The sequence below is a fragment of the Saccostrea cucullata genome, unplaced genomic scaffold, assembly GCF_032062105.1.
Source record: "Saccostrea cucullata isolate Sc308-1 unplaced genomic scaffold, CSIRO_AGI_Scuc_v1 ctg1891, whole genome shotgun sequence".
Lineage (NCBI taxonomy): Eukaryota > Metazoa > Mollusca > Bivalvia > Ostreida > Ostreidae > Saccostrea > Saccostrea cuccullata.
In genome coordinates, this window is record NW_026919632.1 from 68,362 (window position 1) to 86,553 (window position 18,192).

At 32.3% G+C, this 18,192-nt stretch overlaps 1 protein-coding gene across 1 annotated transcript; it reads right to left on the reverse strand.

The window, feature by feature from the left end:
- Positions 1 to 136: 136 nt before the first annotated feature.
- On the reverse strand, positions 137 to 16,950 carry LOC134234956 (uncharacterized). The gene is made up of 7 exons (XM_062717041.1): positions 16,911 to 16,950; positions 16,188 to 16,361; positions 14,897 to 15,403; positions 14,708 to 14,773; positions 10,634 to 10,768; positions 10,039 to 10,245; positions 137 to 368 (listed from the first exon to the last, which is right to left on the reverse strand). The coding sequence occupies exons 1-7, from the start codon at positions 16,948 to 16,950 to the stop codon at positions 166 to 168; spliced, it is 1,332 nt and encodes a 443-aa protein (XP_062573025.1). The 3' UTR covers positions 137 to 165.
- Positions 16,951 to 18,192: the final 1,242 nt, after the last annotated feature.

Genomic DNA, 18,192 nt, shown 5'->3' on the forward strand with positions numbered 1-18,192 from the left:
ATTTTCTGGCCAGATAAATCTGATGGAAATTGGATTAAAGAATACGCATTGTTTTGATATTTTTTTTGTAATTTATTTATATAAAAAGCTAACCTCGTAATTTTCGTTAGAAACAAGAAATTCATTCAGTGCAATGGATACTTCTTTTTATATCTATAATCACTTTCATTTCTTATAACCGCTGAGGAACGTGAGAATATCTTTTTCGGCTTTCTTGTTGAAATCACATTCGAAGCACTGTGACGAAGCATTGCTGTACAGGATGTTAGTAAGAGCTACTATGGGCTTTCCAGGAGTGGTGGTCGAAAGGTTCCTCATTTCCTGCTCGTATTCACAAGGTTGGATGATAACAAGCATCACTGGTGCATCTTCAAAAGGGAAAACAATTAAAAACCATGTGAAAATAATGGTGAAATACATTTATCCATAAGAAACTTAAGAAAGAATTCACTAACAAAATAATTTAGCCATTCATCCCCTCTTCCACACACAAACACTGTATATTATAAATTACAAGACACATATAACTGTCGCTTTACATGGTGAATTGATTTAACAAGGTAGATCTCTAAGATACCTTGGATTTTGTTCACATTCTACCTCTGAATTAAAGAAATTAAGCCGCAAACAAAATTTTCGTTAATCAAATTTAAAGGCGTTAACTTTTTAAATCTGAGTTGAGTCAAATTAAGATCTCATAAAGATTGCAAGGGGAGGGGTATCTTCTGCCACTCACATTAGAAAAAAGATTTAGGAAAAAGAGTACTTTTAAATTTTATCTTACACCACTTCCTTCTTTTTTCCTATGTACATCATGTTACGATTCATCATGGTGCTTGGTTGAGAGTGTGCAATATTTTGCCTAAGATGTGTAATACTCTATATTTCAGTCCCCCTTTTCTGCCCCGCATTTTGTTAACGGTGTTTCACTTCTCTCGTCATTTACTTTAATTCTTATTCACTTCTACCTGATGTTATTTATTTCTGCCTGCTTAACAAAATAAAGCTCAGTCGTTCGGCAGGAGAACTAGGGAACATGAATTATTTTTACAAGATATAGTACCTACTTAAAATTCAAAGAAATATTGTAAAATATATAATTGAAATCATTTCCTTTGAAGAAACAACAAGGAATTATGAAATAAATTTCTAAAGTTATAAATTGATCGAGGATTGTTTCAAGGATTAACTGTCTAGTTTGATAAGTATACCAGGGGCAAAAATGACAGTTTGAAACGAGGAATATGCATAATGGGCTTCGTCAAAACGAAATCTAATCTACACTACATGAAAAGACTTGGATATGAATTTGAAAATTTATAAGATAGTAGTTTGAGTAGATAGAGTAAATTGGTTTGTTGTAGGAATCAATTTTATATATGTTTAAATATGCAATCGTTTTCAGGTAGTGCAAATTGTAGGTTGTTTAAATCACCCCTTCCCTCTGGATATTGGGAAGCTTAATAGTAGATAACATTTAACATGTATAAACTAGAAAAAATATTGCTAACGCACCACTTAAAAGAATTAATATTTTACTTTAAAAACCTATTTCTGATAAAATTGATATATAGATATGTTACTTTAATAAGAAAAATAAGGCATTTTGATGTCAAACCTAATAAATAACTACGATGTTTACTGATGATCATGTGTGAACAATTCGTAGACAAAATTAAAATCGTTTCTATTCCATTTTCATAGAAAAAAAATCATTTTTTTCATATTTATGTATATTACATTTGGCGTGTGATCTGCAGGAATTATTTGGACGAAACATTTATGGATTAAATGTTCAAGATTTAGTTGGATGAACATAGTTGGTCAGATTTAACAAACACTTCCATAGGGTTTTTTTCATTTAGTTTGAAAGACCTTGTGAGATTGTAACATTTATGTCCGTTTTTCCTTGGAGGTACTATAACATAGTAATGTTTCACAAAAAATAAACACCTAAAATATTTAATCCATAGATGCATGATAGTGTACATGTACATTGTAGAATAGAAGATTGAAATTGATTTCGCTCGAGAACCAAACTGAACCAAAATTTATCCAATTCAAAATTTTAATACATCAGTACATAAAACGAAACTGACAAAATAAATGGTTGTTTGCATGAAAAAAAATTAACGCCCAATGCCAGGCTCGAACCCAAAACTTTTCGCTTTGATCGCACTGAACAGGTAGCCCTACTTGCTGAGCTAACTGTCACGTGATCGCGTGGTGAGAGGACATGCCTTTTGCTAGAGAGACGATTTCCGTACTAACAAGAATAGATATGGGTTACCCCATATCCAAAGATATTCGACTTTTAGATTTAATATGTTTAACAGTGTTTAATAATTTTTATTTAAAAAAAACTGCACTGTCTAGTTATTGAACTTGTGTAAATTTCGCTAGTCTGCAGCATTACGGTCACCCAGTCTCTTAACAAACAGTACACATACCTGTGTCCGCAAGACCAGTTAGCTTTGGTCTACACACGTGCGATGGAGTTGGCAAACGCATCTAGCGAGCTCGGAGAAACACATTTTGTTTTGCTGAGAAGTTACAATGCCAGACAAAACTTTTTTTCTTATTTAGATCATATGAATACAAATTCTGATTAATAAAAATTATACAATCCCCCGAATCCCGATTGTCAGTTTAGAAATCTCCGGTCCAGTTCGGGTTTTGTTACATATGTTATAGGTACTCTCCCTACAGTTTGTCTAGACATGTGCAGGAATCTGCTCAGGGATCGAAAATTCCGTCATCTAATATAACACACACAGAATGATTAATTTTTTCTCTAAGAGGAAACTATATGATGATAAACGAACAATTAACATGATTATACTACAATTGTTGATATAGTATAATCAACTCATTGGTGAAAAAATTTCAATCGAAGAATGACCTAGATATTCTCTGTTATCAAACATGTAAAAAAAAGCTGAGGAGGGAGCGAGCGTAGGAATATTAAGATTTTTTATTTGCGGTTAGGGGAGGAAGTGATCCTTGGAGAAAAAAATTACATTAATTTTGGTTTCTTGTACGTATGACATACTATACAATTATTGCTGGTTTTTGAGGTCAATATAATGATTTAGCCATCTGAGGAGTACAATATTCACCGAGCCCGAAGGGCGAGGTGAATATTGTACTTCGAAGATGGCTAAATCATTGTATTGACCGGAAAAAACAGCAAAAATTGTTTTATTATATGATTCACTGATAAAATGATACAGCTCATTACTTGTTTGAATTTTTATAAGTCCTAGCCAAATACAAGAGAGTAGCCGAATTAAAATGTTAATAAACCTTACCAGTTGTATCAATTTGAATTTTTTTTAAAAAATCAATTTTAGTAGCCATGAAAGAAATACATAATGTCAGTCTTTTTATAGGATAGATTTTGAAAGGAAGGAGTATTATCAGGGAAAACTGACCGCCAAAAAGAAAAAAAAATTGTTGTTCAGTAAAAGTGTTACCACCCTCACCTAATATATATATTCGCTTATGTTTTGTTCACATGAAAATAAAAATCATAGTTGTTAAAATAGCGTTCTAAAACAATTTGTATCAATTTTGGAATTCCCTAATCTATTTTTAGATCAATGTAGAGGAAATAAATCCTTGTATTTACCTGGAACGTCACGTGCAGGTCAATACAACGTAATATTTTTCTAACATAGTTGGATCTCAGCCAATCAGAGAGATGGAAATTATTCAATTATATAAGAAACAACATTATTCATATCATGAACAATTATGTTGTATCCACTTATCAATGATGGAACTATTTTCGTCGGAACAATTTGTGTGAGTCGCCGCTGACTACAGTAATAAATCTTGAACTAATAGTAAGCACTGATCGAATATATTAAAAATTGGCAGAAAGAGCTAAAATTTCTGACTTTATCCAACAAGGTATGAGTTCAAATGGTCAAACTATATGTGAAGTTTTAGAAGCGAAACAACCCACAAAGAAGCGTCGTTTTCGAAGTTCATCTAATCAGGTCAGTAAAGGTATGAGCACGGACAATATGGCAGCCACCATGATTAGTAGAAATATCAATAACAATGTACAACAAAAACAATCTGTTCAACAAGCACGAGCTGATATAAATACTTCAAGCAACTCGATGGATGATGATTCCGAAGCAGAACATATTAAATACCAGAATACAGAGAGTATTAATCAATCACAAAATACACAACAATCTGTTAGTGCGTCAAGGTCAATACATACACAGAGACCGGTTCCGTCCACGACTCGATCAACCATCCCCTGGTTTTCATATTGGAGGATTCCCACAGTCGCCCCCCATTGATTATCATGTTATGAGTACAACTCCACCCTGGGCACAGTTACTAGTCACGCAAGTGTCCGATATTAAATTTAGAATGCAAAAACTTGATCAGATTGAGCATGCTGTTTTTGATACTAGGAGCTCGTTGAAACAAATAGTTAGTTTCAAATCTGTCTAGTCTTGTCAATATTTTGGAGAATAAAACTAAAGTAATTGAGGAGAATATCCCAGATGCCAAGTCTATAGAAAAATCCATAACAAAGATCAAAACCAGTGCAAAATCTAACTCAAATGATATTGCTCAGCTTAGAAATGAACTTGACAAACTCAAAACTGAAAATAAAAAGTTAGCGCGTGACAATGAAAACTTAAAAGATGAAATACTTCTTGTTAAATGTCACTCAATGCGTGAGAACTTACTATTTTTCAACATAGACGAGTCTGAGGGTGAAAGTTGCAAAGAAATTATCAAGACATTCTGTGACGAAAAAGTCAATGTTACTCTCTCTCTGATGAAATGGTTGAGAACGCTTATCGTGTCGGAAAATCCAGAGACACTTGTCGTCCTATTGTTGTGAAATTAAGATATTTCTCCTACAGAGACAGAGTTAAAAAAAAGTCGCATATAAACTTAAATCTACACAATTTAGCATTGCAGAACAGCTCCCAAAGGAAAATCGCGAGGGACGCAAGCTCTTACTACCTAAATATAAGGAAGCTAAGGACAACAACAAAAAAGCTGTGTTTGTAAAAGACAAATTAATTATCGATGGGAAAAGGATTTCCTGTGAGTCTGACTCCCCATCTCATGTAGACGAGGGCTAGGGTGTGCAGGAGGGTGTTATCCATATTCGTACATGGAATGTGAACGGCGGACTTGAAAACAAACTAGAAGATGAAGTATTTCGTTCTCATTTATTAGCTTACGATATTGTCATTCTTCTTGAATGTTGGATAACCGAATATTCAAATATTTCTGTCGAAGGATTTAACGTATACAAATACCCAAGAAGTAAGCACATCAGTAATCGTAAACAAAGTGAAGGAATCGTTATCCTTATCAAGAATTGTCTAAACAATTATGCTACACCTTTAGAAGTTTTATATGACACTATTATATGGATACGTCTAAATGGGTCTCTTTTCGTAGATAATAAAGAAATCTATTTAGGAGCAGTTTATATCCCTCCATATGAATCAAAATTTCACGACTGTTTTCACCACATTAAATAATAATATTGTGAAATACTGCAACTTGGGTAATGTAATTATCTCAGGTGATTTCAATGACAGAACGGGAAAATTATTAGACTATATTGAAAGTGACTCTCTTAGCAATGAAATAAACAGAAACTTATCAGATGTGATTACTTACACTCCAGACTCGGATCTAGGTCCTAGAAATTCAATGGATACAAAAGTTAATACCTTTGGAAGACGATTGATAGAGATTTGTAGAGCTTCTAATATCCGCATTATAAATGGTCGACACCAATCAGATTCCGAGGGAAGATTTACATATGTTGGGCCACAGGGACGATCCGCCGTTGACCTAGTTTTAACAAATTTGCTCAGTCTTATACCGGAATTTATTGTATGTGACCTGAATGAATTTTCGGATCACACGCCAATTGATATTTCCATACAGTTGAATGGTCTTGTTACAACAGCATCGCCAACAGATAATATATCTCATTCTGATAATAATCATTCAGCATGTTCAATTCGATGGAAAGAACATTTCCGAGAAAATATGAGAGCCGATTTAATGAATAAGCTTGACGAACTTTATTTATGCATAGAAAACGACGACATAGATGCGTGCATTCTAAATTATAGTCACTGTCTTGATACTGTTTTTGGCAAATATTGTAAGAAGGATGTGTCAGTTTCTACTACCAGAAAGACCCAGACAAACCTTGGTTCAACCCTAGATGTAAGATTTTGTACAGTAAATATATGGAGGCACTTAACCAGTATCATTCTTTTCATTCTAGTGCTAATTACAATAAACTTGTCAAACTAAAACATGAATACAAAAATTTGGAAAAAAAAATTAAAGCGTCAGTACCGAACTTCAAAAGGGGATATGGTCCAAGCTTTAAAGAAGAATAATCCAGGCCAATTTTACAAGCATTTGCGCAAGCGGTCACATCCTGAATCGAAAATTTCACTTTCGGATTTCTTTGATCATTTCCGATCTCTATCTAATGGCACACATGCAAGTTACATCTCTATTGGAACCTATTTTGAAAATCATGAGCCTATTTTTGATTCTTTGGATTCTATCATAACAGAAAAAGAAGTGGAAGAATGTACAAAAAAGTTGAATAAAAGTTGTGGAAGTGATTTACTGATCAACGAATATATTCTGTCGTTTAGAGAAATTCTAATACCTGGAATCGTTACCCTCTTCAATAAAGTTTTTGATTTGGGCACATTTCCAAAATTGTGGTCACAAGCAGTTATAATATCTATCCATAAAAAGGCAGTATATCTGATCCAGGGAACTACAGAGGCATAACTATTACTAGCAACCTTGGAAAATTGTTTACATCTATTTTAAATGAAAGGAACGCTTCCTGGAACTCTGAGTAGTCAATTATTACAGATGCACAATTCGGTTTTCAAGCTGGACGCTCTACTGTAGATGCCATATTTTCCCTTCAAAGTTTGATCGCTCAGAAATTAAATAAAAACAACGTCTTTACTGTTGCTTCATTGATTACAAAAAAACCTTTCGAAACCATTAATTGGGATAAATTATGGTACAAGCTCATCAAATTAGGGATTACTGGAAAACTCATTAGGATCATCCAATCATTATATTCTGATGTTAAAGCCTGTGTGAAACATGCCGGCCAAGTATCGGATATATTTAGTGTTAAAAATGGCTTAATGCAAGGAGAAGTTCTATCACCAATCTTATTTAACATGTATGTGACCGACCTTGAAAATCATTTTATAAGTGAAAATTCTCCATCAGTGGAATTGCGAGAGCTTAATTTATTCATTTTAATGTTTGCTGATGAAACGGTTATATTTGCCAATTCACCCAAGGAGTTGCAAATAATGCTCGATTCTCTGTATCGTTATGTTTCTACATGGGACCTGACCGTAAATGCATCAAAAACGAAGATAATGGTATTTCGAAACAGTGGAACAGTAAATTCGTCATGGACTTACAATGGTGAAATCCTCGAGTGCGTCGATTCTTTCAACTATCTAGGCCTTACATTGTTTTATAATGGTAAATTTTCCTCCACACAGAAAAAGCTGGCAGACCAGGGACGAAAGGCACTTTTTGGACTAAATCGAAATATTCAAATGTTTGAATTTAATGCAAAAACACATTGTCAATTGTTTGATACTTATATATTAAGTGTTTTGAATTATGGTTGTGAAATTTGGGGTTTCCACAAATCACCTGAAATAGAGCGCATCCATCTTATGTTTTGTAAAAATTTGCTAGGAGTTAAAAAATCTACATGTAGTTACATGGTTTATCGTGAACTGGGTCGATATCCTCTAATTATATCAAGAAAAATCAGAATTATGAAATACTGGTGTAAATTACTTCCTACAAATACTTGTGTATTGAAATCTTCCTATGAATATCTATTGCACAATGCAGAAAATAAATTACATTCTAAAATTAATTGGGCAAGGGATGTTAAAGATGAATTGTTTAGAATGGGACTTGGAAATTTTTGGTTTAACCAAGATTTTATCAATACAACACAGTTTATATCTTTGTAAAGGGAAAGACTGTTGGATAATTACCTTCAAGATTGTAATGCTTTTTTTTCGAAAATTCAACAAAGTGTTTTTTGCACAAACACATTGTGTGTGACAATTTTCAAAAATTCATACATATTTGACAAAACCTATTTATTCTATATTGAAGAAAAATATTACAAGAATAAGGCTTTGTTCACATAACTTAAGTATAGAAGCAGGAAGATATCAGAAAATTGATAAAGGAATAGGTTATGTCAATTTTGTAGTAATCACTGTATAGAAGATGAATATCATTTTTTACTTGAATGTCCTAATTATGAAACTTTAAGGAAAAAATATATCAAACCATATTATTTCAGATCTCCAAATATGTACAAGCTTACTCAGTTACTCAGCTCTCATGCCATGCCATAAAATTAAGAAATAATGAATAATATAATTCATATGTATACAGTCATGTATTATATTCTTTTAGATATTATGATATACTATTACAATAGTAATTTTTCAAGTAATAATGGAAAATTGGAAATATATTGTATATCTGTTACAAGAAACAGTGAATAATATAATTCATATGTATAGATGTATCATATGCTATAGAAATTTTTCATGTAATAATAGAGAATTGGAAATATATAGTATATCTGTTGGTGTATATCAGTATGGGAGTCAGGCAGATGGACACTAGGGGTTCCACCCCCGCAGACTCTCACCTCTCGTCATTATGTATTTTTGTTTATATAAACTGATGAGCCATATGGCTTAAAGTTATTGAATAAAGAATTATATATAATATCACCGCTACAAATATACAGATGATTTTAGAAATGACAAAGAAGCACCATATTCACTTTTTTTCATTTTTGGAAAAAAGTTTATTTTTCCTGGTCTCTGGATCTTCTCTCCATTTTTTAAAAATGTGTATTCCTTTCTTTGAATTAAATTACACACATATAACCTTTCAAAATCATGGAGAGAAGACCCAGAGATAGAAACATTTTTGAAAAACGTATTTAAAAATGTACCATTTTGTACCAAATGTCTGATATGGACAATTTTCAAGTTATTTTTTTTAGCAAATCAAAGCTCAATTTCGGGAAAATATTTTCCTTTTCTGTTGCACAGGAACCCGATAAATTAAGAAAATGTTAAAATTTCATGTGACATGTCAATAATTTTTTTTTCACTTTTTAATTACCCCAAGATTCCTGCCGAATGCCAATCAAAAGCGCCTCATTCTTTATGCATTTTTGACGTTTGATGCCAGAGGAGCGTACTTAAGTAGACAGTTTGGCGTCTTAAGGGGGTTTCTTTAGAGAAATATGTCAAAAACTGAAAACAAAAACTTATAAATTCCACTCATGAAAAATTGTTGCAAACATATTAAACAACAGAAACATTTTGCAATAGACAAATGATAGATAGTCCAGTCGTTAAGTTAGCAGCAAACAATAAGTTGAAAAATTATCCAAACAATTTATCTGGAAACTAATTAGGTCACCGGATGATTACTAGGAGGTATGAGGATAATGGGAGGCTAAGACCCGGGGCTCTGCGGTTTAAAAACTACCATTTGAGTACCACGGGATTTGGTGGGACGTAGACGTAGTTGTATGGGCGAGAGCGCAGTGGTGTACTTTATAGGACACGTGTGGTTGACGTCAATTTGGGAATTGCAACAATTTTATATATATTTACAATTTACAATATTGTTAATATTGGCAAATAAATCGGGGCGTATGTGAATGGTCTTTTCACGATACCAAAACATTTGTCAATACCAACGTTTTGGAAATAATGGCATATTATATACACAAGTAACGATCTGGCAAATGTTCAATTCACAATTAAGAATTAAGAAGTGGTGCGTTAGCAATTTTGTCTAGTGTATAAATGTATATTTATCTGGGAATGTTTAATGTGTCATTAATGTCTGTATTTAGTAGAATAATCACTCCGCGAAATTCTTTATTTAAAAAAATAATGGAACTTTTACCCAAATTGCTACATTTTACTACTGCTGCAGAAACATCATCGTCTAGTCTTGAAAAATTAAAGCAAAGAAGCAAAGCTGGTTCACGGTTGACATTTTTCTCTTTTTCGATATCTGTAGTCCACTTTGCATTCAATCCATGCAAGTAGTACTCCAAAAATGTTGAAAACGCAGTTTTGCAAAATGGTTCGTCAAAAATAACGTTGACTTCTACAATTTCAAAAAATTATATAACATTTGAACTAAAAACTCCTGTAAATGAGAAAAGTGTATTAGGATTTATAACAACATATGGGGCCATTACCTCTACCATTACACTATACCATCTATAGGGATAGCTTCCTAAAATGATTTTATTTCCCAGGCGGGTTTTCCCAATTTTTGGACAAAACATCTTGTATTTTTATTTAATTTCACAAATATATATTTTTCCGAACATAACATACACTTATCGTAAGCTACAATTTAGCAATTTAAGGGACTCCAACTCTCAGCCAGGAAGGACAACTCTTTAATTTATAATTTCATTCAAAAAGTCTTTAAATGAAGCTTGAAAAGTTTATTATGTTTATAAAAGATTAATTAATAATTTACGTACCTTTTTTGTCACTATAGGTATTATCAGCTAGTATTATTTTGTGAATTTTTCCACATATATTGCCATCAAAACAACTTTTGCTTTTGCGTTTGCTGGTATCTTTCTGAGGGGACCTCGAACAATTACCTGCTGAATCTGTAAAAAATAGACAAAAAATATACTTTTTTTATAATCAAACAGACAACACACTTGTACCAAAAATGTTAATGAAGCAAAAAAAAAAAAAAAAAAAAAAAAAAACAAAAAAATCATACTCAAAACTCAGAGTCTTTTAAATTCAATTCTTTTTAAATTGAAACTTGTCTTATTTTCATAAAATTAAGACAAGTGTGCAATAAAAAGATAAATGTTTGATATTAAGATTGTAAAATTATACTTGGTTTTAATTCTTCTTTGTGTAGGTATTTAATTTTAACGAGTGAATGCTCATTAAATTGATTGATTTGGCCAAAGGTAAATCGCATTGTGTATAGGACCAACATTGTACCCTGGCCTCCCTATCTAACACCGAACGCCAATCCACTGGGCTACCGTGATCGGTAAGCTAGGAATTGTTGTTATCGTGATTGTGGAGAGAAAAAATATGAAATTTTACTTAAGTGGAGGAGGGACCTTTAGCTGACGAAATACCTGTCATTTAATTTTTTTCATATTTTGTATATATCTTATTTAGTAAGCCCCACATACTATAAAGCAGACATATCAATAGGTTTCTAGACTTATTTCTGAGATATTGAGTGACAAATACCATACCCTATAGTGTCTGAGCGGAGTTTTGATTCTCCGTGTTTCTGGGTCCATTACTCGGTCGATAATTGAATTTTTCAGCATAGATAAAAATATGGCAGCGGATACGTGTCTTTTAAAATATTTTAGAGTACGAATAGGGTTAAAAATTCGAAAAAGCAAGATTCTTTTGTAATACCACATCTAGAGACGGAAATTTACGAACTTTTTAAGACAACTTAAACAATAAAAAAATTAATTTGCAAAAAATCCTATCATTCAATATTTGAAAATTTACGTCGAAGTTCAAGTTCGTCATTGTATAGATTAACTGTAAAATATCGATTGGTGAAGCTGAGCTCAATTTTGCATGGGGCAAAGTTAAACGAGACATGATCATGAGAAAAACTTGTCATGTTTACATTTCTCGACTACAGGAAAACCCAACTATGACGTCACACATTTCTGCAAAAAGCGAAATAAGACATACCCATTTCTGAAATAAGCGAAATAATACAAACCCACAGAACATTTCCGTCAACAACCATGTAAAAATATTTTTTGCGTTCTGAAATTCACAAAATACCCCACTATGTACAGATAATTGCCCGTTTTTATGATTTTATACTACCCGTTTTTACCATGTATGATCTTACTGTACTAAGAGATCCACTATGACGTCAACGGCGCGCTGGACGCGCAGTGTAGGGAACGGAAGAGTGGATTAATCTATTCCGTGATTTGATAATATTTGCAAGAAATTTTAAATGTTTTCAGATATTTTTATACTAGATGGTGAACGCAAACAGTCAAAAAATTATACAAGTACTGTGGTTTCAATTTCGTTTTGTACATATTTAATCAGAGACTTTGACGTAATTCAACTGAATCACATGATCATACATCCTTCGTTCCCTTAATCCTTCCAAACAGACATCAGACACCAAGATACATCACTGTGTACCACGAAGTGGTAATTCATATTTTACAGCTTCTATTGATATGGTATAATTTTCTAAAACTGCCGCTTACATGTACCTCTGCAATTTACGATTTTTATATCATGCATGTAAAGAATTGGATGAACCCTGTATTTCATAATGTAGATAAAAATGGGGAACAACACTGATACAATAGAGTTATTCTATGCATGAAAATATATCAAGAAAGTAATAATATCAATAATCAAGCACAAATATACATGTCACAAATCCTTTGTACGTATTTTAATTTTATATATGTGTGTATTCTTTTTTAAATATGTATTATAGGTAGTCCCAACCTGCTATAATTATCATGTTCTTTTGTTTAAGTTTCTTTTCTTAAAATATCGACACGTTGCTGCTATCAATTTTGAACCTCTTTTTGTATTCTTTTTCTTGACTTGTATATGCCAAGGTTGCTCCAAAATTTTATCTTATCACTACTGGGTGGGAAGGGGCAGGGGTATCGGTGCGAACGCGTATGCTAAAAATAATAGTCTAAATTTAGCATCCATCAATCAAAAAACGCTTTTGCCATCTTTATATTGATATTAACTAAACTATGAATACATATTCATTGTTATAATTTCATATTACTTTTTACCCTTCTCCGAACTATTTTTTAATCTGCCTATTGATTAGTACTCTGTATGTGTACAATACCATTTTGTTATGTGCAAGACACATTTTTGACGAGCAGGACTTCAATATTTAAAATTATCTATATAAATATTATATCTGGTAGATATTCTCTTTAAAGCTTTTTTTTTTTATTATCAATTTATTAAACTGAATTACCTAAGTAAAATAAGAAAAGAAAATATTTGCTGGATAAGATGCCATTGGTATTTTTTGACGTTTGATGAGGATATTTTATTCGAGTGATTAAAAAGTCACAATGGAATTTGAGAAACATATTGTCGTAAAAATTTTCTGTAAATAAGTACCCGTTTAATGTTTTCAAAGGCGCATATAGCAAAAATTCTTAATTTTGAACATGATCTTTCTTTCGAGGCATTTTTAAATTGACATTGCTACGACATGAAGTTAAATACGTCAATGATTTGAATAAGAAATCATTTATGTAGTTACAAAGGGAAAGTCTCAAAGTTCTGTTAAAAATGAAAGTCGTATGAGATAAATGGAACATCTTTAATTGTGTGATTTGATATTGGCTTTATCCAACTAGTTAAAATGATGTAAATTTGCTCGGCAAGCCTCGCGAATATATACAACTCGTTGGATAAAGCCAATATCTAATAACATAGATATCCTCTAAATATCTTGACAAACTTGTCGTTGTCAATTTGCACGTGTTTTTTCACTTTCTATATGTGACGTCATATATTTCACGGTTGAGTTATTTTAACATTGATTTTAATGCATAAAAACTTATATTCTCAGAATCAGAAAAATTTTATTCAGAGTCGAATTCTACAACATAAACATAAGCTCTGTAGATCGTTTGACGGACATAATCTAATCAGTTTTCATTATTTTGGGTCTTAATTGTGGTAAAAAATCGCATAATTTGTTGCCCTGCATTTTATTTTTCTTTCAGCATTATAACTTTATTATAAACGTTTCTTACTGTATTACTGATCAATATCCCTACTTTAAAGTGAACTCAAAACAAAACAGAATCAAAACTGTTAAAGATGTGCGAGAAAGACATTGAATACAAGAACTTCCGATTTTCATTTTGGGGATATCATCATATGACTTTTAATGACACGTGAATTGTAAGGCTAAATCAAATGCGTTTTTTAAGAATGATTTTCAATTTAAGACAATGATACTCTAAAATACAAAAGAAATATGGAATAATTTTGCATCAAAACCTTACATAAAAACTCGAAACTTCACATAAAAACTATATCCAGTCGCCCGCGTGGCGCAGTGGTTAGAGAGCCTACTCTAGAGTCGGGAAGTAAGGAGTCAATCCTTTCGTAGCTGGTTTGAAGCCCAATATGGGACGTGGCGACCGGTTAATCAACATATAACCAATCAATCAAAACTATATCCAAAATGTTTTATTATAAGTTTGTGGTTGTGTAAGAATGTTACTTAATTCGTTACGTGTTTTTACATGTATCAATCCTCGACAAGGCTCTGAGATAAAAATTAATAAGCAGATATCTTGTTTGAAAACACTCATATCTAACCACAAGAAGTTGGGGTCCTTTTTTTCAATTTAACATTCATGGGTAATTTAATCAATATTTTATTAAGCTAGATTACATAATTTGAATGGACATCATGCATGGCCTATATAAGTCCTCTCCAAAACCCATGTTCTACATCTTCGAATCGAATACATGTATATACATGTAACAACAAATTTTGCTCCAATTAAATTTCGTACCGTCAGATGAATTCATATGCTTATGACTTTGGACTTTCTCCCGAACACCGGACTTGGATATTTTGTCTGGAAGAAAGAAGTTTGATTAAAAAGTTATTTCAGGATATAAAAAAAATAATTCATTTCAATAATAAAAAAAAAACAGACTTAATTTATAAAACTTCATTTGAATTATTGGAATATATTTACCTGGATCAACATATTCCTTCAATTTCATTTTTGCCGTATCATTTTCTTCTAAATCTTTATAAAAATCTTCACTTTCGTAGAGGATTTCAATGACTTCTTTAGCATTGTACTTTGATTTCAAATTTATTGGACATGCTTTGCTATTTTTTCCTCTTATGACAATAATAAGTCTGTTCTCGTCTTTGACATCCTCACCATTGGAGGGACTTTTGACGCTCTTGACTGGATATTCTGAATTTTCGGTTGTTGTCATTTTCTCTTGTGATTCTGAAATTCCTTCCTGAACACAACTATGCGTAGAATCAAAAGAGTTATCCCCAAGGACCTGATTCTGTTCGTATGCATTATAAGTACTTTCGTTTTTATTGTTAGTATTTGTTCCAATTTCCTGATGATTTTGAATAGTGTCTTTTGGCGTGTTCGCATTCCCGGAGCATTCAGAAATGTTTGTCGCTTTCTTATTATCATTTCCCGTACTGTATTCAAGTGTTGACAGCAAAACCGGATCTTTAAACATTCATATTGACAAAAAGTAGTTTATTAGAAAAAGTTTATGTTAAGGTACTCCGATCCTCAACTAGGAAGGATAACTCTTTAATTTATAATTTAATTCAAAAAGTCTCAAAATGAAGTTTGAAAATTAATTCTTCTCATACAACAATTTTCATTTTATACCTCTGAATGTGCTTCAAGGATCTTTGAGATTCTCAGACAGGTTTTATTAAAAGTTGAAATTTTTACCCCATAAAAGTATTTTAAAATGAAATGCTTAAAGAAATCCAGGTTCATTTTCATTTAACCATATAAATCAATGTATATAAACATGATAAGAAATAAGAAGTAATTTATGGTGTTTTGCAATGATAGGAAAATCTGAATACACTTAGCATTGTAAAATGATCGAAGTAAATAGAAGAAATTAATGTACCTACATTGTATAAAAATTGTGCAGTTTCTTCAAAAGCCCGGATACCTATAAGTTTTATTTCTAAAATGTGGTTGTTGATCAAATTTGAATTGAAAAATGCATAGAAGGTGCTTTAATTTAGATTTCCTGTAAATTAATTTGAAATTTACTTATTTTCACTATACAATGTGATTAACTTTTAAGATGAAGTTTGAAGATTCATTGTGGGTAAAAACACGTTACTCTGAGAATTCAGAGACATTTTTTTGTGAGCATCTTCAATTATTCAATGCCTGATTTTGAAGACCTAAGGATTGGAGTACCTTAAGGTCCTAGAAAGAAAAATATACATAGGATTTCATTTGGATTAAATTAAATACTCACTGTTTTCAAGAGCACAATTGATTTCTTGTTCGAAATGTGACAGAATCAAAGCGACTATTATTTCATCTACAGTCCAGGAAGAAGTCTGAGGAATGTTGGCATACTTCAAAAATTTCAGAAATAAATTTTTTGCTTGTTCGTTGTTTCCATAAATTTGGCACTCCCTCGACCTCTCTGAAATTTTGATAAGGTGTCAAAAAGATAGTGATGTCCTCTCTAACTCGTGCTCTGAGCTAAAACGCCCAATATCAGTCTCTAAGATTTGGGACTTTTTTTAAAAACAAATTTATTATTTAAAAAAATACAATTAAGGATATATCTTATTATTTGAAAATTTAATTTCTAGAAAAATGCAATTCATGATGTATCTAATATTTGAAAATTTAAACACTAAAATGCCTTCTTTGTTTGTAAATATTGAAAAATTTTGTTATGTATTAAAAAAAAACCTGCAACGATACAATTCCTATGCTCACAGAGAAAGGTATTTTTTTGTTTACATCTATGTCTATGTAAAAAATGTAAAAAAGAAGGAATAAGTAGCTTGAATTGTTCATCACTGCATGTTTTATTTATGGAATAGCCACTTCAGGCAACTTCTGACCTTGTCGTTTTCTTTATGAAACCTCTATGCACATATGTGTGCGTATTAAACAGTGCACCGACTAGAAAGGACAAAATTAGCCTATATATTCTGTAAGTTAGATGCAGACAAAGACATACCTGGAGTTTCACAATTATTTTGTGAAAATATTTGTCCCATTAGTATTTTCTCTTTAAATAAAGTAAAATATGCGTCTGAAATAAAAAAAAAACAACAAGAGGTCCATGGGCCACATCGCTCACCTGAGCACTGTGGCTTGGAAAAAGTAGAAATTGGTTCATTATTGAATTGTTTATATCCAAAAGTAGTTCCATGATCAATCATGGCTTTGATATTCTTGATAAGATGATTTTTAAAGAATTTTCCTAATATAAGTTTCTATGTAAAACTTTGGTCGACCATTGTGGCCCCGCCCTACCCCCGGGGTCATGATTTGAACAAACTTGAATCTACACTACCTGAAGATGCTTCCATATAAATATGAGCAATCATGGTTTTGCTATTCTTGAGAAGATTTTTAAAGAATTTTCCTATATATTTCTATGTAAAACTTTGGTCAACCATTTTGGCCTTGCCTTACCCCCAAGGGGGGGGGGTCATGATTTTAACAAACTTGAATGTACACTACCAGAGGGTGCTTCCATACAAATATAATCAATTATGGTTTTGCTATTCTTGAGAAGATGCTTTTTAAAGAATTTTTTTTTATATATTTCTATGTAAAACTTTGGTCGGCCATTTTGGCCCCGCCTTACCCCCGGAGTCATGATTTAAACAAACTTGAATCTACACTACCTCTTGATATCACGTGAGTTTCATTTTTCCTGACCCAGTGGTTCTTGAGAAGAAGATTTTTAAAGATTTTTCCTTTATATTCCTATGTAAAACTTTGATCGACCATTTTGGCCCCACCCTGGCCCCGGGGGTCATGATTTGAACAATCTTGAATCTACACTACCTGAGGATGATTCCACATGAGTTTCATTTTTCCTGGCCCAGTGGTCCTTGAGAAGAAGATTTTTTAAAAATGCCATTAATTTTTCATTAATTCACAATTATCTCCCCTTGGAAAAGGGCGTGGCCCTTCATTTGAACAAACTTGAATCCCCTTTACCCAAGGATACTTTGTTGCAAGTTTGGTTGAAATTGGCCCAGTGGTTCTTGAGAAGAAGATGAAAATGTGAAAAGTTAACGACGACGACAACAACGACGACAACGACGGACAAATTTTGATCAGAAAAATAAAGCTCACTTTAGCCTTCGGCTCAGGTGAGCTAGAAACCAAAGGGCTTTATGGAAGATTTGATCATGTGCTAACCCGTTTTACATCTCAATAAAACTCAAAAAATGGTACCTTATTACTTATATTTACATTTGTGACTTATTCATACATTATATTTG